The sequence below is a fragment of the Glycine soja genome, chromosome 7 (assembly GCF_004193775.1).
Source record: "Glycine soja cultivar W05 chromosome 7, ASM419377v2, whole genome shotgun sequence".
NCBI classification, from domain to species: domain Eukaryota; kingdom Viridiplantae; phylum Streptophyta; class Magnoliopsida; order Fabales; family Fabaceae; genus Glycine; species Glycine soja.
In genome coordinates, this window is record NC_041008.1 from 43,264,652 (window position 1) to 43,288,079 (window position 23,428).

At 32.1% G+C, this 23,428-nt stretch overlaps 2 protein-coding genes across 2 annotated transcripts; both read left to right on the forward strand.

Annotated features, from left to right (window-relative positions):
• Nucleotides 1–1,693: 1,693 nt before the first annotated feature.
• On the forward strand, nt 1,694–6,800 carry LOC114419880. Its single transcript, XM_028385680.1, has 5 exons — nt 1,694–2,422; nt 2,526–3,760; nt 4,960–5,370; nt 5,908–6,134; nt 6,352–6,800. Exons 1-5 carry the CDS (start codon nt 2,253–2,255, stop codon nt 6,607–6,609), a joined length of 2,301 nt encoding a protein of 766 aa, XP_028241481.1. The 5' UTR covers nt 1,694–2,252; the 3' UTR covers nt 6,610–6,800.
• Nucleotides 6,801–21,113: 14,313 nt separating this feature from the next.
• On the forward strand, nt 21,114–23,428 carry LOC114419881 (protein LATERAL ROOT PRIMORDIUM 1-like; the record flags this gene model as incomplete). Its single annotated transcript, XM_028385681.1, has 2 exons — nt 21,114–21,933; nt 22,853–23,428. Coding segments are annotated over 2 exons (1,155 nt in total), but the record flags the coding sequence as incomplete, so codon positions are not given.

The following is a 23,428-nucleotide window of genomic DNA, read 5'->3' on the forward strand; positions in this document are numbered from 1 at the left end:
AATTAAACTCCCAAATAAATCTCAAACGCAAATGCGTCCCTGGTTCAGTATCTCCAAGTTCACATCAATTTGAGTGTACATTAAAACATCATAATTACGGTCCATAACTGCCATTTTCTTTCGTACGCCAGAAAGAGCTATATTTTAACAAATGTATGTCACATCCTATACGTAATAGCCCCATGCTTGCAATTTATTAAATAAAAACATGTAATTTCAGATTAACGATAATGAACTGACATAAAAACAAACAAATCCTAAACACATCCTATTCTTCTAAGTCCTTATAAAAATGTCCTATTCTTTTCATTTTCAAGTCTTGCTTTACAATATTAAGCATACACTCCAAACATTCATTCTTTCTCAGGTTTTGTTTTGTCAGTGTGATGGTGAATATAGTAATATTAATAAATTTTTTTACCAGGAAATCATTGGTCCGGTGTCTCCTTAAACTCTAGTTCAGAGATAGAAAAAACAATTGATTAAGTGAAAGACTAAAGATAGTCAATAAGTTTTCCAATAAATATTAGTGTCAACAAAGTTAATAAATACTCCCAAATTAATCTCATTGATACCAAAAACAATTTTTGGCATTCTCCAAATAACACGTTAAGTAGATCTGGCATGAAAATGGGGAACTCTATTTCTGGTGCATATATATAAGGCCTAATTTGCACTCATCTAGTCTTTTGTTTTTGGTGCTTACAATGACAACAACTATCTCAGCTTCATTTGATGATTTGTTGTGACTCAAATATCAATTAGTGGGGCTTGAGCTTCTTCCATAAACCTCAAACTTCCACAATTTTTTTTTGTCCTTCTTTTTCAGCTAACATTGGCAAGAGATTGCTTTACAGAACCGGTGGTGCTTCTTTCAACTCTTGAACCCCAACAAAGTAAGTGAACTTCTAACATGTAATGCTTTTTCAAATAATTTTTCTGTTTGATTTCTCTGTGTAAATCCATGAGTCATGATAATCATTTTTTTTGCTGAATCTACATTTGAGAGTGAAGAACTAATTTTTTGAGATATTAAAATTCATTTAAGGACAATCTCTCCCAGCATAGGAGTAAGCAAAAGTTGTAGGATATATTAGTATCGAAGGGATGAGAAAAGATTCTTAAGGAAAGTTAAGATAGGTAATAAGAAAAGTGCAAAAGTAGTATCAAAATATTAGAGAAGAAAAATCTTGCAAATCCCATTTCATTAATAGCAGGAAAAAAAATGAAAACTTGGTTTCCACGGATGGCTTTTGATCTGATTAAGGTAGAAATTAATTAGCAAGTTCTAAAGTCATTTAGAGCAGAAAAAAAATGAAAACTTAGTTTCGACGGATGGCTTTTGATCTGATTAAGGTAAAAATTAATTAGCCAGTTTTAAAGTTTATGTTGAGATAGGTAATAAGAAAAGTGCACAATTATTTTCAAAACATTATAGAAGAAAAATCTTCCAAATCCCACTCATTTATGGCAGAAAAAAAAAATGCTAACTTGGTTTCCAGGGATGGCTTTTAATTTTAAAACAACATTTTTTTCTCAACTAGCAAATTTTCAAGTTTACCTTTCTACTATAACAAAATTAAGTGTACGTGTGCAGGGTTAGTAACATTTTTTCTTTTTACATCAATTTCATCATTCATTGCTTCTACTTGTAGGTGGTGTTGGTTTTTTATCACAAAAGGGGTACTCTAACACTGTTTCACCCAATAAATTGACCCAAAAACCAAGAAGATGAAGAAACCTTCAACTTTGCCAACACTTGCAACAAAACATTGACTTCTCGAATCCTAAGACAACCGACTGAGTCCAACCTAAGAAATCCCAAAAGAAAAAAAATGTGACACAAATTGCCACAACCAACATAATCACATCTGAAACGTGTCAAGCCAATAGTACAAAAAAAAAATGTACCACAAAAACTGCTACACAAACTACAAACCGTTCGTACCAAGATTCCAATCTGACCAAATCAGATTCTTATTCACTGTGCAAATTGAAAAACCCTCTTGTTGCTTTCTTTCCTTGTACAAAATATATGCCTAATCTCGCATATTTACATTTAGGTCCCAAGATATTATTCTGCCACTGATTTGGGTGTGCAATAGTGGTGAGAGTTCACTGTCTTGCAATGAATCCTTTGACGGGGAAATTTTCTTGCTCCCAAGTCTCCTTCTTCTCCTTATAACGTGGTTTAAAATCTTGTGAAAGTGAGAGCAAAATCTTAGTGGTGGAGTGGGTTTGGTTTAGCATTGATGGGTTCTAGAAACCTTGTTATGGTCAAAACTCACATTGGTTCAATCAATGTGTCTTTTGCTAATGGTTTTGTCTATGAAAACGTGCTTTGGGCATTGCCTTCTCTTTGTGTTTTCTTCTGCAGCTATGTGCTGTATTCCTTGGGGTTGATTCTCAGATACATCTTCAGGTTTGATGAATCTTCTCATTTGGGTTATTATTTCTGATGCTTTTTTTACATATAATAAACATGAAAAATGAAAAATATGTTTTCCCTTTATTTCATGTTTCAGATTTCATGTAGAAGATAGGAAAAGTGAGCACCTTGTTCCACATGATCTGCTTGATCAAACCAAGAGATATCGGATTGAAGATTCTAAGGTTGATGGGTTCGCAGAGGAGTTAGCAAATTTGTTTTCTGTTTTAAAGGAACTAGAAGAAGAAATAGAGTTCTCTGTTTTAGAGGAGAAAGACTCTGATATGCATGAAGATAGTAACGAAAGAGAAGGAGAAGCATGCGAGTCTGTTTTCTTGGAGACTGTTGCATATGTTCATGAAGATGTTAAGAAAATTGGTGAAAATGAAACAGAGAGCTTTGTTTTCATGGAGGATGATTCCAATACTCCTCAAGATAATAAGGAGAAAGTAGAAGAAGAAAAAACAGAAGAGTCTTTCTTCACAGATACTGACTCTGTTGAAGCTAGTAGTTTGGTAGAAGAACCAAGGATCTTGACCTTCTCTTTCCAACAAAATTATATAGCTGCAAATGATTCTGATAATATATTTTCCAGAACTGAAAATATTGCTAAAATGGAATTTCCAGAGAAGAATTTGGAGAAAGCCCTTGTTGCTCAAGAAGAGAAAGAGCAATTTGTTCAAGATGAGAGAAGCATCACATCCAATTCCACTTTCGGTCAAATCTTTCAAATTAATGCGGTCGGTGGAAGTGATTCATCAAATGATGACCACCTTCAACACGATAACACACTTCAATATGATTTTGGGTCAGAATCATGCAGCAGCGGCATTGATGATTCGGTAAGTCATAAAGATGAAAGAGTTGAAGACGGAGAGGAAACTCAATATTCATGGGACAGTGAAGTCTCATACAATCACAATTTTCATCTTGATGAAAACAAGGATGTAATGGAAGGTTCTTCATATTGTGGAGAAGAGGAATGCAGGGGAAGCATGGAGAAAACAAAAGAAACCATGTGGGAAGATAACTTGGATGAATCAGATTTTGATGAAGAAGAGGATGATTTTGAGTGGGAGCATGATGAGGTACTGGAACAATTGAAAATGGAGCTTAAAAACGCAAGACAAGGAGGGCTTGCCACTATTTTGGAAGAGGAAGAAGAAGAGGAAACAGAGTCTCCAAAAGTTGTTGAGGATCGAAAGCCATTGAAGATTGAAGAGAAGAAAGAATTCAAGGATCACATTGTTGAAATTCAAAAGGTTTATCGGTGCTATGCAGAGAAAATCAGGAAACTGGACGTTTTGAATTACCAGACCATGCATGCAATAGGTGAGTGATTCCCAAGTTAATTAATTTCATTTCTGTGTTAAATATTTTCATTGATCTCATCTTGCTCTAGACAATTTCAAATGTTCTGGTGATTTTTTTTAGCATATTATTTAGGGATTAAAATCAGCTGTCCCAATTCTTTCTTCCTTCCACTTTTTCAGTCTATATTTATAGTTTAAGTCACTAATAGTTATTTTCAGAAAACTATCTTTGAGTGTCATTTGAGCGAACAGGTCACCGGCATGTTACATTTGATGGTATTTACTATTTAGTGGGACAAGGGTTTTCCTTCAATACAAACTTAATTTTCTTGTTATGTTAGTCCAATTATCATCGGCAGTTTCCTTCGATACAAATCCAAAATTTTGGTCCAGCTAGAGTGATTAACAATCCATATAATAACAGAGAGGAACAACACAACTGAGAACGTAAGAAAGAATGCAAGCAAACGCCCTTAAAATCATTATTGATAAATCAAAAGCACTGATTTACTAGTATGGCATTTCAAAATACCTTGGTGAAGTTTTTTTTTTACATTAATTTCATTATTTTTTGTCACATCTGATCTTTCCATTTTAGTTGAGTTTTTGTCAGGAAGATTGGAAGATTTGTTTTTCCATGACTCATAAAGCTATATGTTATCTTGCTTTTTGTTCCAATCACAAGGCCATAAAGACTTTTCAATTCCATTCACTAGACAAGTCTTCTTCATTTGTTTCATAAGTCCACCCTACACGTATACACCATTAAAACATTAGTGATTGGTATCGGTTCTCCCATAAAGTATTTGAAAAAGATTTTGGAACCTTCAAATATTACTTTTCAACTTTGATTAAGTTGGATTACCAATATTATACTCTAACCAAAAATTTATTTTTAATGAGAATAATTACCTGATCCTAAGGTTTTGTGAGATTGCACAATTTTTTTTTTATCTTTACACTTTTGAAAAACACTACTATCACTTTTTACATATTACAATAATAATCTTAATTATTTGATAGTACACTGTCTCTTACAAAGGAGATTGATGTAAACTATATATATATAAAAAAAAAGTATGCATAATCTCATCAAATTTCAGGAAGTGTCAGAATAATTTATTCTTTTAAAAATGGAAGCATTTATTCCTTTGGCAATAATCTTGTTTTCCCTTGTCATGTCATTGACTAAATCACCGGCTTTGCCATTATGTGTAGGGCTTCTTGAACTAAAAGACCCTCTAAAATTAATGTTAATCCCAAAATCAACCGTCCAAAGTGCCAAGCCTCTATCTCAGAATTTGTGGCCACGGAAAGCACAAAAGCAAATATCTGACCCAATGTTGAAGTTTGTTCAAGAACTCCATGGAGATTTGGAATTGGTGTACGTTGGTCAGGTTTGCCTCTCATGGGAGATCCTGTGTTGGCAGCACAAGAGAGTTCAAGTGTTAAAACAATGTGATTCACAATGGCCTCGTAGCTATAATCTTGTGGCGGGTGATTTTCAACTCTTTCAAGTCCTCATGCAACGGTTTTTGGAGGATGAACCATTTCAAGGCCCAAGGATTCGGAATTATGTCAAGAACCGTTGTCTTATTCGCAACTTGCTCCAAGTTCCAGTCATTAAAGGTAACAAAACCTAACTTTTTAATCTTTACTTTTTTTGCTGAATAAAAAAATATAAAAACTATAAAGTTATTAAATTCCAATCTTAGTCCTTTAAAAAATATTAAATTTTGCTGTCGTAAATTTATTTATTTTTTAATTATCCTTTTCATTATTTAGGAATTACATGCAAGGTTAGCCCAACCATAAGTGAGACTTAAAATAAAATTTAAATAATCTTGTTTATTTTAAATAAAAAAGTTATATTTTGGATCCTTTTGTTAACATGTGACCTAAAACGTAAGTCTTAGTTGCTTTATATAATCAAATCACTTACACCTTTAATATATCTAATTAGTAAGACATGACATGTAATGTCATATGTCTATATCATATACTAGGTTATCATTAAATGATAATAGAGACGATTTTTAAAACATTATCATATATGTACAATCAACATATTAAACCTTAACCACAATTAAGTTCTTGTTGTACACATTGCAACCACAAGGGAGAAGTTATAATTATAATTAACTTTGTTTTGATTGCTTTGTACAGATGATAATACAAAGGACAAGAAAATAATTAAGTTGGGTGAAGAGCATGCAATTGATAGTGAAAGGTTGGAACAGATCATCAAAGAGTCCATGCGGGTGTTCTGGGAATTTGTCAGAGCAGATAAAGATTATGGGAATGTAATCAAAGTTTTTCATCAAACAGGAATTCATGTCAAGGACCCAGCAATTTCAGATCTTCTTGGGAATGTCCGAACCCAATTGCAAAAGGTTTCTTTCTAGAAAGACTTGCAATTAACCTATGTGGATGTTCGGATTAAAGTTGGAAGAACTTAATAATATTTTTACTATAAAAGTAAATTTTAATTTTTCCTTCTTCATTTGGTGTATTGAAATTCATAAACGTACTATGTAAACTTCAATCCAAGCATAACCTATGTTAACATTGTTAAACCTTACAATTTACAATCTTTGGTTAATCTTGCAGAAGGAGAGAAAGCTCAAGGACACGGTGAGGAGTGGGAATTGCATAGTGAGGAAGTTCCTAAAGCACAATGAGGAACAAATTCAACTTGATCAAGAGCAGTTGCTTGCTCAAGTGGGATTGAGATTGGTCTCAAGGGTGATGCACATGAAAAAATTGAGAAAAGATCAACTAATGTGGTGTAATGAAAAGTTGAACCGAATCAAATTCGATGGCAGGAAGGTCCAGGTGGAGCCTTCTTTTTTGTTTTTTCCTTGTTGATTGATTCATCTGGACCTGCCACAGTATAGGATGTAGAGATACTTGTTTCGGCAGAAAACTGAATAGTAGCATACACAAACTGCACTCAATATTACAAAATCTTAGTGTATATGCACACCGTTATAGATCATTAGACTAAAGTTGACAAATTGATGGACTATTAAATCTAATTTTGGGATCAAATTTGTTTCCATCACCGGACTCATTCTAGTGCAAGTGGGTGTTTTTGGAAACACATCCAAACAACGTTTAATGGAGAAGTTTGGCTTTCCAAGACAAAAACGTCAAAGCAATGTGATGGAAGCTTTTCCTGAAATGCCAGTTGCGTTGAGTCAAACTCCTATGCAAACACACTCTGAATCTATGTTTGTTTTGTCATTCTAATTGTGCCAGAGTGAATTCCCATCCATTTCTGTTAAGAGTGTTGAAAGCTACATATCAATACTTCTAAGAAAATACCATTAAAAACTACATATAGCTATGAAGAAGATAAAATAACAATTCAAATATTTTCATTAATTGATAATAATAAGTAAAGATGAGTACATTTATATAATCTAAATATCAATCAATGGATAATAATTATTCAAGTGTCAAACATCATACTATTTTAATATAAGTCAAATAAAACTATAATTTATAAATTATATATTTAACTCATCCTATACAATCTTTTGGCCTGGCTAGAGTCCATCCTATCAATGTGACTGCATAAGTAACACGAGATTCTCAAAACGTTGGTGGAGGCAACGTACTGGTAAAACACAGTCACTAATTTTGTCAACAACTCCATTATGATACAGTTTTGTGTGTCATTGTTTACTCTTGTTTGATTATTTATTTGCTGCTGGCATATTAGTACGTTGGTCGTTAGTTGCAGCTAGAATAACTCTGCTTTGTCTCTGCAATTTTACGGAACGAACCATTGGTTTTGTAGATTGAAAGGACAAGTTCTCTAATAACCCTTTATTACATAAACTAAAAAATTGTTGTATCTTTTCAAGAAGTATTATAGAAAAACATGCATCTTATTATACAAGGATTATATTTTATTTTATTTTATTTCAAAATGAAATGAATGTTTGAGTGTGTCTAGAAATAGAACATTGATTTTATGATTTTTTTTGGAGTTTTTGTTTTCATTGCTTTGTCAAACTACTAATTTTGATAAAAGAGTATATATAACTCAAGGAATTAATGGTAGTCTATTTTCATACGCTTGATTTATAGTTGTAGTAATTGGATAGTATTATTTTAGCTGCATAGGGTGAAAATGAAGGAAATAAGGTTGAATGGTGATCAATGACTCCTCAATGGTATTAGTTTAAAGCATTGGGCGACTGGATGTGATTCTAAGAATAAGGTTGTTTTTACCTGATTCTGATGTGCTCTCCAGTCCGATCTCTATTAACAATCAGCTCTCGTGTTCGGTGTGCCAAACTCTCTGAGCAGTACCTGTAAAACCATTTGGACGCTAAGTCAGTATGTGAATAATTAGAAATGTGTAATTGGAAGATGAATTAGTGTACTCATGTACTTATAATAATAGAGTTTGTACAGTTGTTAGAATGAAAAGTTATCTAGTTGTAAGTAAGTGGGGTAAGAGATTCTTATCCACTATATCTCGGCCAATAAAAAGGTGATCAAGGCTATTGCTTCCTGCACTCCCATGTTGCTTCCTACACTATTTTCAGAATGGTTTTTAACCTTCCGGAATGGTTATGCTGGAAGTTAAAAAAAAAGAGTACATTTCAGAATGTAAAATTACATTCCAAAATAGACATTCTAAAAGGAAAGAGGAAATTCAGGAAGTAACATGCCAAGTGCAAGAAGCAATACCCGGTGATCAAAGGTCATTTTACTGCTACAGAAGGGACCCAGTGAAAAAAGTCCAGTTGGATCAGTGTGTTGGGTAGGAAGTGCTAAAAGCCCAACTGTAGATACAGTGGAAAGCCCAATTGGGATTAATTTGGATTAGGAATTATTGGCAGTGGTGCCTATTCACTATTCAGGTTATTGGAGAAATAGACCATGACTTGCCTATGTGCCATGCGGGAAAAAACACAAGCACGAAGAAGATGGAAAATTACTTATCATGAGCTTATGGAAGAGAACTTACAATCTTATTTTATAAAGATAATCACTTAAAATAGGAGGACACACAATGTTATTTTATGAAGAGAATCACTTACAATAGGACTAGGAGGTAGGAGCAAGAAGGAAATTCAAAAATTGTTTGATTAAATTGTTAATTTGATAAAGTTTTTTTTTATTAAAATTAGAGAGTTGTTATTATCATAGATATTATGACAATGTGAAACAAGTTTTTTTTGATAATTTTAATCTAAAATTTTCTTGATAATAAAATTATTGTGAATATGACATCAATAAATCGAATAGACAAGGGCGAACCTAAGACCCATAATCAATGGGTGCAATTTACTTTTATAAACACTATCATCATCATCATCATGCTATTAAATTATGGTTATGGTTGCAATCACAGTTGTGATTTTATCGAGATTCTTGACATTGTGGAAAATTTGTGGGAAAATGTGGTTGATATAACAATTGCAATTGAGGTCGATGCAGATCACAATTTAAAATCATGATTATCATACATATGAAAATAGAACATGAGATGGAATAAAATGTGTAATTGAATAAAGCATAAAATTACTTAGTAAGTTGAAAAGGAAACAAAACTATTCAATAAAAAACAAGTGATATTGTTCATTTGTATATATTCCCTCACCCTTGTGCGGTTTTGAAGAGTGAGATTCTCATTCTCTTTATTGTGTGATTTTGTGCTTGTGTGACTTAATAACAAGTGTTCATTTTTTGCAGGTGTCTTTGTTAGGATTTGCAAGGAGATGGATACCATTTTTTACTTTGATGATATCATGTTGGAAGAGATGGAGAAGCAAAGGGAGGATAAGGCTGTCAAGGATGTTGACACCGATCCTCTACAAATGGTGATCCCTTCATCTCCCCAAAAGAGGAAGAAAACTAAGAAGCTTAAGTCTAAGAAAAGGATCCTCAATGCTACTATGACCGTAGGTTCCTTTCATGGGAAGAGGCTTCGTTAAGAGACAATTCATTTTGACTTTGATAGTGGTGGTTGTGCCCGTGCCATGGCTATGACAGAGACTCACCTCGTCCATCGAGAGGCTCACCATTCTTAGGTGAGGTGTTCAATCCCCCTATTGTTGTGAACCTAGCTACCTTGTCCTCATTTGATATAGAGTTATTGGCCAACGCAGATACAACAACAAATTTACAAAGAGACATCAAAATCATTCATTATGGTGTCCGTGATGTCGTGAGGATGTGCCACATGGTCGATCCCATCTTCGCGCTTGACGATCAGGATTTCTTCTGCCGTGTTGTCTCCCCGCTTCTACTTGCTCAGCCTCAGCAGAAAACTCCTGACGCAAATCAACACCTAATAAATCGCCCATATCAGGTATTGCTCCGGGCACATTCCATTGCAAAGCAAATGGGGCATTAGGTGTTGCCATTGGGGCATCCTGTTGCTGTGAAGGAGTCATAGTGGGCCATGAAAAATGAGCCTGTGTTTTCGCAACACCACCATACGAATGTTCGCTCGTAGAAGTATCAGTGTGAGGACCTTCAAAAGGATACTGATACATCTGTGAAGGATATTGGGAAAATGTTGCTGGTGTGTAATACATTCCCTGACCACGCTCCATCATTTTTTGGGAATATTCTTCAGCTTCAACAGGCTCCCTTCGTCTGCCTATGCCCCGAGTTTCAACACTTGACTGAAGAATGTGAAACTCTTGTGCTGGGAATTCACACTCTGATGCTGGACCATGTGACACTGGCTCAGTGATTCTCTCTTGCTCTTCGGATATAATCGCTAACTTTTTCACGTAAGGCACAAGATCATCAACTGTCCATGTGTTCCTCCCTTGTGGTGACACCATATACTGTAAAGTCTCCACAACTTCACCCTGCAATTATTAGCGTCAAGAAATTAATGTTCATGCTTAACAAAATAATTTGAAGTTAAACATTGAAAAATAGATAAATACCAATGTAGTTGTGTTTGCATTGTTTGGGTTGACAAACATCTTTGTTTTACGCCTATACCACACCAGTAGTCCGAGTTAAAACTCAATAGGCCCTCCTTTCGAGGATAAACGTCGATCCTAAACTCAGCTCGATTGTTCCATTGACTGATGATCGGGGCCAACAGGTGGAACCAATTTTCGTCTTGTTTGCCTTTGAGCATTATGCCATAGAGATTCTGCAGTTGCGAAGGACACCCGGGAATAGGTTGTTACAATCCAAATTATCGTAAAACTCTATCGGGTTGGTGCCACTCAACAACATGGAAACAAATCAGTGGCACCACCGCGAACCAGGCTACACTTCCAACCACACAAATTGGAGGCAACGCTGCCATCACAGTTGCTGTGTATGGCTCCCAGACAAACTACATATAACAACACACTTGTCAATTTTCAGTCAAACATAACATATTAACATTTCATTTAACCAATACATTACGATCTTCTTACCTCATGTCGTTTCATGAAATCCAGTTTGCGACGGAAAACTCTAAGATCATCATTGCCAATATGATGATTTCCATGTCGCAGCCACCTACAATAAAAATGAAATCATCATTGTCAACACGTTCCATCATTAATTATTTTCAATTCAAATGTATTTTTTTAAACGAAAAACATGTGTCCGAGTGATTTATTTTCTATTACGGGAGGCGTCCTCTTTGGAGCCAAAGTCGTGCATCGTTCCCATGCCCACATTTGAATTAAGATGCACATACTTCCGATTGATTTAACTTTGTAATCGGTGGCGCTGCACATCTCTCTATATAAATATGCAAGCACGGCAGGTCCCCACGCCTACGTGCTGCACTGTTCAAAGTACGTAAAAATTGTAGATACCTTAAGGAAACTCTGCTACTGCTTTTGTTAACAAAGAGGACACCTCCTATGAATCGAAGGATCCATGCACGGGTAAACCTTTGTAATTGTTCAACGTTACCGTCATGAATATTTATGTGAGAAAAATGGTGAGCCAACCAACTTAATTTTACCACACTGCCTTCAAGTTCACCTTCCTATGGTCTGACTCCTAATAATTCTTCACATAAATCGGTCCAATCAAGATTTGTTGAACCAATTAATGGTGCCCCGTCAGTACGAAGACCTAATAAAACTGACACATCTTGAAGAGTAATGGTAGCCTCTTCGTATCTCAAGTGAAACGTGTGTGTTTCGGACCTCCATCTTTCAATGAACGCACTAATTAAGGCCGCATTTATCTTTAGGTATCTCATCTTCATTATCCAATAAAACCCAGATTGCCGAAGCAGAGGAACAATTTCCTCTGGTATTTGTTCTTCACTTTGATACGTCGGGACTGCTCATCTGATGTGTAATTTTCTATCTGGTTCCCCATTTCAAACATGTTCTGAAACATGCTTGGTTTGTATCCACAAAACGTCACCATCAATTGGACCAGACCTAATTTGTATATTTGATGAGCATGACGACGAAGATGTCATTGATCCTGCAAAATAAAATATAATACAATAAATTGACGATAATATTTATATATTAATTATACATACACAAATTAAGTATATTTACAAAAAATTAATTAAAATAATTTCAAAATATACTCTCAAAATAATTTCAAATACATGCAAACACAACTTAAAATAAATAACAAATTATATTTTTCAAAAATTACATATTTCAATAACAAAATATAATATACAATCACGGAAATTTAAATGTATTCTACAAATAAATTAAATCACATTCAAACACAACTTTACATAAATAACAAATTATATTTTTTTAATTTCAATAAAAATATATATTATACAAATAACCTAATTCATATATATTCTATAAATAAATTAAATTACATACAAATATACATTTAAATATATATAATAATATTTATATTCTCGACTAAAAATTAAAATAATATATATATAAAATTAATGACTTCAAATAATTACGAGTAAAATAATTTAACATACAAAATCAATAATTTAAAATACGTAAAACTATTCTAATTTAAACATAACATATGAAACTAATAATAACTAAAACTAACGTAATATAAAAAATTTAATTCTAACCTAATTTAAAATTAACAATTTACACTACATAAAATTATTCTTAAGCTATCATATCAAATATTTAACCTAAATGTAATCTACCATATATAAAATTAATGACTTCAAATAATTACGAGTAAAATAATTTAACATACAAAATTGATAATTTAAAATACGTAAAACTATTCTAATTTAAACATAACATATGAAACTAATAATAACTAAAACTAACGTAATATAAAAAATTTAATTCTAACCTAATTTAAAATTGATAATTTCCAGTACATAAAATTATTCTTAATCTATCATATCAAATATTTAAACTAAATGTAATTTACCATATAAAAAATTTAAACTAAAGCTAATCTAAAATTAATAAGTTACGGTACTTCAAACTATTTCTAATCTATTATATAAAAAAATTCAACTAAACCTAATCTATCATATAAGAATTTAAACTATTCCTAATCTACCATATAAAATTAATAACTTAGAGTATGTAAAACTATTCCTAATTTACCATATAAAAATTTAAAACTAAATCTAATCTACCATATAGCATTAAGAATTGAAACTAAACTACATAAAATTATTAGCTTACAGTACCTAAAACTATTCATTTATCAGAATATAAACATCTACATAAATAAAACATACAAAATATATTTAATATATAACTTACAAGTTTTTTAGAAAATGGAAGAACTTAGTTCCTAAGATCAGCACCAGCTACCTCTCTCGACACAAGCAAAGCACCCTCTTTTTTCACCTTCTCGACACAAGCATTTCACTCTCGTCTGCACTTGGGGATATATAAATCCACCAAGCTGAACGCGCTACCACGGATGGCGACATCCTCCAAGACCCAACTCGCCAGCATGGACGGCGCCTTCCTGACCCTACGCCTGAGCACCTACAATTGTTGTAGCCTACACCTGAAGCCTACAAAGCTGAAGTCGCTGGTCAAACCAGCGTTTCCATTCAGCCTCCTGGACGCGCCAATACCAGTGGCGACAACGCTGCCTGTGTCGCCAGTTGCAATGACGACATGTCACGTGTCAAGCCCCCACGAAAGCGTCAATGGAGATGACGTTTTTGCATGCCCTCCACGTAAAAAACAACATCCTCGTAGAATAAGTTTAAAAACAGCCCTAGATTGGGAAAAAGTTTTAAAAAGGACACCAAACTGAGAAATTTATCTAATATATTAGTAGCGTTGGAGTAAGGGCAAAGGGAGGTTTTAGCTCAGTATTTAAGAAATGAAAATCGGTGCTTAATTTTTAAATAGCGTTGGAGAAGCATCTAACTAACTAAAACGTATAATAGGTTCTTAACTATGAATTACTCCCTATATTTGAAATGGTGGGCCAACTTGTTACTTTTTTGTTGTAAGGATGTGGGGTTAATTGGTGGAGCCTATTTAGTTAATTTTGTGAAGTGTTGGGACGGAGGGGTTGAGTTCTTATAATATGTTTAAATTGAAAAAGCTAAAAAAGAGTGATGCATATAAATGAGACTCACTTAAGAACCCAGTGAAATCCTGCATTAGGAATGGTCATAGACCTACTAATTTTAGAATGTTATAAAATTTAAAGGCAGAGTTTTTTCATATCTTATTCCGCTTAAGGTTTATTATCTTTTTAATCTCTCATAAATTTTTGTACCATTTTTTCCTAATGTATAATTTTTTAAGGACTAAAAACGGAACAATTTTTTTATGGAACTAAAACAGAACAATTTTTTTTAGAGACTAATACAAGTAAAAAAAGTTATGAAAAGCTCAAAAGTAAAAACAGATATACATAAAAGATGAGAGACCAAAAGTTAATAAAGTCTTTCATTTATTACTAAACTACATTGGATTCAAATCCCATGCATGTAGACTCATGCAACAAAACAATGATACTTCTCGTGAATAAAGGTTGTTCGTGAGATTTGGTTTTATTTTTAAGGAAGATGTGATCTGAATTAAATATAAAATAAAGATATGATTTGATTTAAATATAATATCAAATCCGAATGATCAAACTAAATTAATCTTTTTTAATTTGATTTGGTTTAATTTTGAGGTTTTTTTTATTTTTATTAATCTATTATCATAATTTAAAATTTATAAAGTAAACTTACATAATTATTTCACTATATTATTTTTAAATAATTTTATTTTCTTATTAAATTTTGTTCAACATATGTTAGTTAAAAATTATTATTTTTACATATATTTAGAATTATTATAAAATTATATTACCAACTCTTTTTTAATATAATATTAATTTGTCCATCAATATAATAGAAATTTAATAAATTGTTCAATACATATTATTAATTGTTGCAACAAAACTCATATATTACAGCCTTATTATAGAAAGAAGTATACTATAGATCAAATACTATAATCATTTTAAATTTAAAATAATACTAGCTACATAATATTAAGCATTTATTAAATAAAAATATAATTATAATATGCGATTTGGTTTGCTTTGGTTCAATTTTGATAGTAAGATCCGAAAACCAACCAAACCGTAAAAAATATGTGATTTTTTTAATTTTTTTATTTTACATTTTTCGGTTTAAGCAATTTTCAATTTTTTAATTAATTTTATGATTTACAAACAATTTTGTTTGATTTTAAACACCACTAGGATGAACTTATGTACTGAGTAGCACGCCATATTCAATAATCAAACAGTGGAAAGCTTTAGGTAAGATTATATTTCCTCCATTCCAAAATAATAGTTATCTTATATAAATCAAGAAAAATAATAAATACATTAAAGAGAATAATAATTTTATAAAATTGATCTTATATTATCATTAATTCATTAATATCACAAGGGATATAAGTGAAAAAAATAACTAATGATACATTAAAAGAAATAAAATGATTATTATTTGTGATAAGTTTTTTTTTCTCTTTCACAATAATTATAATTGATTATAATGGGATGAAGAAAATACGTTGTATGCAAATGTGTTGAAACTTTATATATATATATATATATATATATATATATATATATATATGAAAAATCGTTAGAGAGGCATACGTGTTTAATCTATTTGAGGAAATTTGATATAGTGATTAAGAGGGAAAATATCTTCTCCGGTCAATGGAGAGGAGCCCAACCCGAGTTAGAAGGGAGAAATCTTAGAGCTTAGTTGCTTTCCTCCCAAAATTAAGAATATACAGTACTTCCTGGGAATTGGGATAGTCAACACTTACACGTCACGTAGGATGTTGTGAGACTTGATACTTATTATGTACTAACATAAAGCTTAGGAATTAAATTAAAGAAAAGAAAACTTAGGAATGCCATTTTAGTTTTCAAACAATTAGATAGTTGTTGTATAATAATCACACACTGAGATTTAAACTTATCACCCAATGGATACTACTCCAAACTTTTCCCAACCCAGTAGTTCCAACGTAGTTTTACTTTTAAGCTCCAACGAACCGGAACATTGTTGGACTTAATTTCTTTGTGATTTTGGATGTTGACCTATTTACTGATGTTTTCCTTATTTCACGCACAGAATTTATGGATCAGTGTTTTGACCAAATAAAGAAATTTCTCTCCGACTGCTTACGCCAAAGGGTGTACTCCAACAATCTTTCATTTCTCCACAGACCACAAGCGCGCAAAACATCTCAAATACAGTATATAGTTTAGTGCTGGCACTTGTTTAAGATATTTCATTTGATTTGGCTTACTAAGATATGAATTTCTTTTCTGAATTTTGGTACATAAATTATTTTTCCGTTAGAGTGTTTGTTATTTTTCTAAATTTGTAACTCTTTTCTATTTTAGTAATTTTTTATAAAAAAAAATTATTATAAAATTTCATGAATAGACAACTCTTATAAATACGGAACTGCTTATAGCATTTTAGGGGTACTTGAAAGAGTTGTTTAACTTTAAAGTATAATTTTTTTTTAACTGAAAGATATGACATGAAGTTATTTATATAAGTACCGTTGATTAATAACATTATATCATAAATAATATATGTTTTTAAGTATTATTGTAGGATTTATAAAATTAATTTAAGTACTCATTTTAATAATCTTAGTATTGAAATGAATTTTTATATAGAATGTTTAAATTTATGTGAAATTATAAGACCCACAAAATTAAAATAAGTAATTCATCTAAACAACTTTGTATTATATATTTGGTTGGTTTAGTAAGAGGCGTTAGAGGCATTTGAAGCTTCTTATTTAACAATCAACAAATTTTCTGCCACCGAATAATCCATTTTAAAGTAAAATGATATCTTTAGTTGTAATTCTATATTTAAGCAAAAAAAGTAAGCTCTAAATCTTCATTAAGAAACGTAAGTACTGAACTATTAATGTCATTTTGCATTCTATGTGAAAGAAACACCAAAATTGTCTTGTGCAAAAGTATGTCACATACAAGTATGAGATGACTCAAATTCAAGACATTTAAACACTTCGTTTTCAATTTTAGGTCAATTTTTTTCACACGCAAAAAGATGTAACTAGATTGAGATCTGTTCTAGCTAGGAGTAGCCAATATTCAGCATTTATACATCAAACTAAAATTTGAGAAATGTGTAAATTTTATTATTTTTTTTCGATACTAAATTTATTACACAATAAAAAGGGAAAAGAGGGAAACATTTTACTAAACTTGAGATTGAAATTGCAAGTGAGCACTAGTTTAAGTAACAATGAATTTAATTATATGTGGGAATTTAAATTCAGATTTTGAATAAGAAATAAACAAGAGAATTTTGTCTTCTTGAATTATATTAAGGTAAACTTGAGTTACTGAAATATAAAGTAATTTTAAATATTAAGATTCTCAAAATAGAAAAACTCTTCAAATACAAATTTATAGAACTGATGAGTGGTTTCGATATGTAGTTTTCGATTAATTACTTAAGTTTTTATTGATAAATATTAATTATTAATTTATTAATTTTTGTTATTGAATAATTCAAACCCATAATTTCTTCCTCCTTTATTATTTGAAAAACAAAAGATTTTTGTCAATATTTGTATCTAAAAGAGCATGTATACAGCGCTATTACATTTGAGAAAGAAAAAAAAATTATTACATACGTATAATTACGGGTCCTATTATGAAAATTTTAAAAATACTAGATAACGGATTAATAAATATAAAGTTATTAAAAATTATGAAAGATAACATATTGATAACATTAAGTGATAAAACTTTTTTAATTTTTTTCATTAATATTTAAAAAAAAATATCAATTAACATTTTAATATAACTAAATCAAATAGAATAGAATAGAGATGCAAATCAATTGTATAAATGTGAACAAAATAACAATATATTTTAAAATTAATCGTCATATTCAAAATGATGATTGGACAATCTATATAAACAAGAGAATACAGTGATATTGGTATAGGAAGTATTATCTAAGGAAAAGAGCGAAAGATATGGATGACACTAGAGATTATAGTCGTAGGCGAGTGCTACACTGCTACTATTCTACTCCCTTCCATTTCATAGGCCATAGGTTTAATATAATAATAACAATTAATAACCGTTAGAATAATATTAGTTCCATTTTTCTAAAACAAATAATTTCAGTCGTCACAGCTCATCATTTCACGCGCCGTACGCGAGCCTAATTTGCTGTAGAGTAAGGCTATATTTTCAAATAATTAACGGGATTAATAATGTATATATAAGGAGCATTTCTATAATGTTTTCCAAATAATTAATTAAGTGAGTAAGTGCATGATAAAAAAAATAGGAGTGTCATGTCTAATACGAAAAAAATAGGAGTATTAATAAGGAAGTGGGAATGTAATTTATTCTTTGATTTATATATAAAAAATAAAGTAAAATTTGTTCTTGTTTAGTTAATAAAATAAAATAAAATTTGTTTCAAATAACATAAAGGCTTCGTATAAAAAGAACGTGATATAAATAAAAACATCTTTATTTATATCTACATAAATCTTTCGTCCATCCTTTAGACAGAACATGTTTTTATGTAGGATAAATATATGCACTTGTTCGTGATATTATACCATTGCAAACGGGGAAGGATTGTTCAATATCATATATTCATATTTTACTTCCATGTTCCATGCTTTCTATTGAAACAAACAAAGCGCAAAAATATAAATTCTTCTAAAATAAGTAAAAGTAAAATACCTACAAATTTGCATTTGTTTGAGTTAGTATTCTTAGAGATTACTAATGAATCATTGTTTATTTTACTAAAAATTAAATCAATGCAAAAATTACATTTTCATAAACTAATTATTATGAAAAGAAAAAAATCAATTAACAAAATAAAATATTTTCTTATATTTATAATCTTTAAAAATATTTTTCTAAAAAATTATTTCTATATTTGTTTTAGGAGTGCTAGACTACTAAAAACAGGTATTTTTTTTAAATCAGAAAATTAAAATTATATATTGATGTATAGGGCGCAAAGGTACCCAAACCATGTACAAGAGCTAAAAATACCACTGTTAAACCGAAAATATCAACAGTAGCAAGGCATAGTTACTGTAAATATAATATAACCGCCCCATTAACCAAAAAAGCCATCGCAAACCAAAAGGTCACCATTAAAAACAGGTATTGTAAAACACTCCTTCAATTTTAACACACACCTTACTATTACTATTAGTTAAAATTTATCATACAAAAACTATAAAATTTAAAAAGTCTCATCGAATAAAAGTAAAATCTAAAAAAAAAATATTTTTATTAACTTTTAATTAATACTGATAGAAAAGGGAGACCTTTTATAATACTAATATTAATACTATTGATATAATTTTTTTAACACATATTTTTTTATTAATTAAAATTTACAAAATTCAAAGAGAGAATTTTTTAATAAAAAGTAAGGCCTACTAAAATTGTTTATTTTACATAAGTTTTAACTACTAATAGATAATGTATTTAAAAGATATTTTTCGTGTTAAAAATACACTCAAAGGGTATTTATTTCACCGATTATATTTTTAATTCAAGAAATATTTTTTTATAAAAATATAACATGAAGATGTTATTTTTTAGTATTTTTAAAAAAATGTGTGATATATCTAACAATAATTATTTTATTATGTCATAAAAAATATAAAAATGAATATTTTTAATCTTATATTTTCATAAATAAATAAAATAATTCTTGAAGCAAATGGAGCATTTCTTAAGCATGAGTTTGATGAGCCTTATATTCGTTTTTGTGCGGTGGCAATTCACGCACGCGCCAATAGAAAAGGAAAGGGTGCCCTCTCCCACATGTAACGGGATGCTAGCTTAGCCTAGCTTCACTTCACCTTCATTCATGTGACTTTAGAAAGAGAGGGTCCATAACATTACAAAAACTATTCAACAAAAGTCTTTATGCACGCTTTAAATTTATGTGCACTCTACAACTCTACTTATGTCAATCATAGTGATAATTGGAGAGAGAGAGAGAACACACGGTGTGAGAGAAAGAAAGTTTTTGGTTAGGGAGGAACCCACCTACATTCTAGTTAGGGAGAAAGTGTGAGAGAGAAAGAAAGGGATCGGAAGAATGAAGCTCTAGTTTTCTCTGAGAGTAAGTGAAGAAAAACTCAAAATAGAAGATGTTTATCATGCTGATGGTGATGAGAGAGAAAGGGTCAGCAACAAGAACAGAAGAAAAGAGATTCATCACACTAATATAGGTCGTTATTGCTTTGCATTTTGCTCATTCATTCACTTATCACTGCTCACTGACCCTCTTTCTCTGCTCTATTCTGAACCATTCAGATTTCAGAACCCCATTTTTTTTCCTTTCTCTCTCTCTCTTGAACCCACCCTTTCCTTCCTTCATACCCCAGAGTGACAGTAGCAGAAGATAGATAAGCCAGAAGAAGCAGACACAAAAACACAAGTGCTAAAAATAAACCTTTCTCACTAAGAAGCTCAATCTTCTTTGCTTTCTCCCCTGATCCACTTGCAGAGACCCCACTTCAACTAACCCCACATAGATAGATAGGCTTCCCTTCCAAACTTTTCTCCACAGTTGGACAATCATGATCACCTTGTTAGTTGTCAACACACAAACAAACCCATACATGTGTTCTTGTAATTGTTAGTTATTAGCTTATAGCATATTATATAACACATCACAAAATCATTTTTATGTTTATATATATTGTCTCAAACATTCAACGGGTAAATCAAATCAATCAAATTGATACAAAATTATTTCGTGTTTATATTTATGTATATATTATATATTCTATTTAACAATTTATGGGTGGATAAACTGATACAAAATTGTTTTAGTTTAATTTGTGTTACAAACTCTGAGAAAAAACTTATATTATGGTTATACAGATTGTACTTGATTGGAGCAGGATTGTCCATAAAAATACAAGCCTTCAGTTGTGGCTACTACAAGGCGGTTCCCTTCGGATTCCGGTGCCTTTGCGGACTGGTCGGCCCCTCCGTCTGCTGTCTCCGGCCGCGGCGACGATCTCTCCCTCGGCTTCAATGCTTCATCCGCCACCACACATGGTGGCGGTGCAGCCATGTGGCCGGGGGCATCCAGGTCATTTAACTACAACATGGCGCCTCACCACGACATCTTCGTGGTAGCGCCCGCTTCCTCTTTCCACCACCACCACGACCACAACGACGCCGTATTGTCCGATCCAAATAACGGTTCTAACAATTCGAACAACAATCCTGGAACTGCACTCGGTGTGAATGTTTTCCCTCTCCTAACCGCCACGCCATGCCTCGAGAGCGAGGGCATAATGGGAAACATCAGCCACCACCGTAACAGAATTCAGTTATGGGAAGATCACGAGTCTTCTCCACCGCAGCAGCAACAGGGTCACGTGGAGCGTGACACGTGTGGGGATGGGGGTTTGGGTGGGAGTGGGACTAACACGTGCCAGGACTGTGGGAACCAGGCGAAGAAGGACTGTAGTCACCGGAGGTGCAGGACGTGTTGCAAGAGTAGGGGTTTTGATTGCGCCACGCACGTGAAGAGCACGTGGGTGCCGGCGTCGCGGCGGAGGGAGAGGCAGCTCATGACGGTTGCGGCGGCCAGGTCCAGTGGGGACACTTCTGGTGCCAAGAAACCTAGGCTTGTTGCTTCCCAGACTACTTCGCATACTTCAACGTCTAATAATACTAATACCACTCCTCCGAGGAGTTTTGACACTGGTTCTAGCCACCAAGGTTTGTGTCTCTAATGTGTTCCAAATCTTATAGTCATAGTTACAAAATTGAGAAATTTTGTTCTACCTATTAAACTCTCCATTTTTTTTGTGTGTTAAAATTCATTCAATTGTTGACCTAAAAGACTACTATACAAAAATTCTTAGATTTTTCTAGCTACTATAACAGTTCTCCGCTGATTAAAAAAACAAAGCAAAAAAAAAAAAACTATAACAGTTATCATGAAAATTTTGTGGTTATCTTTCAATTCTAAAATATTGATGGAAAAGAAATAGAAAATTTTTCATAACAAAGATAGTGCAGAAGATTAACATGCTAAACAAAGATTCAAGTGTTTATCTTGATAAGAACTGAAGTTTTACTTTATTAATCTATCTTTAATGCAAATTTTGCTACAGTGATCTTTCTAAGTGAAATTAAATTCTTATTATACCGAGAGAAAATATGTAAGTACCAAAGAATTTGTAGGTTCATCCTAACATGTACGGAATGTTTATGAGCTATTCTTGCCTGAATGTTCTAGTATTGTTTGTGTGTTCTAAATTGATATTAAAGTTTTTCGATGGTTTATAAATATTTTGTGTTTATCTTTTTAGATATTCATAAGTTTTGTGTGTAAAATTTAGTGCGAGAATCTCTATTTTCTGCTAATTAATATCGGATAGTTTTGAAATACTTTGGGAAGTAATAGTTTAATTTTAGAAATTAACATGATAGTTTTTTTTTATAAGAAAATTATTTCTTTAAAATAAGATAACTCATATGTACATTTAGTTTACGAGCAATGATTTTATTATGGTAATCTATAATTAGAGTTGTTGTTATTATAAGTTCATTAATGTTGATGCTTTTGGTGGGTTAATTGGGATTTTGAAGGGTTTGTGTGGGAATTGAGTAGGGTTTGTTCAATTGTGTGCAGATGTGGGTTTCAAGGAGTCACTACCTTGCCAAGTGCGTGCACCGGCGGTGTTCAAGTGTGTTCGTGTAACAGCAGTGGATGATGGTGGGGAAGATGAGTATGCTTATCAAGCAGTTGTGAAGATTGGTGGCCATGTGTTCAAAGGGTTTCTCTATGATCAAGGGGTTGAGGACAAAGAAGGGTATCCTAATTTATCAGAATTGCATTTGGGTGGTGGAAATGGGGTTTCCTCTTCATCTCCAATGGTGGATCCTTCTCATGATGTCTATGCAGCTTCAGGTGGTGGGTTACTTCTTGGAGGTTCATCAAACTATGGTAATCATCCAATAAATTAAAAACCATTCTTTCCAAGTGCAACATAGATGATGATGATGGGCTTGGAAAGCCTGACTTATTAATTATTGTAGGGTAATTTTTCTAATTTTGCCAAATATTGGGGGTTGGGGGTGGGGGTATAGATTAATTAATATTAATATTCTTCTGAGTTTGTATCTTATCTTATAACCATATGTCACTCTGCATTTTTCACGTCCTCGGTTTTTGTTCCTTTTAGTCCAATTTTTCTTTCGTCGTTGA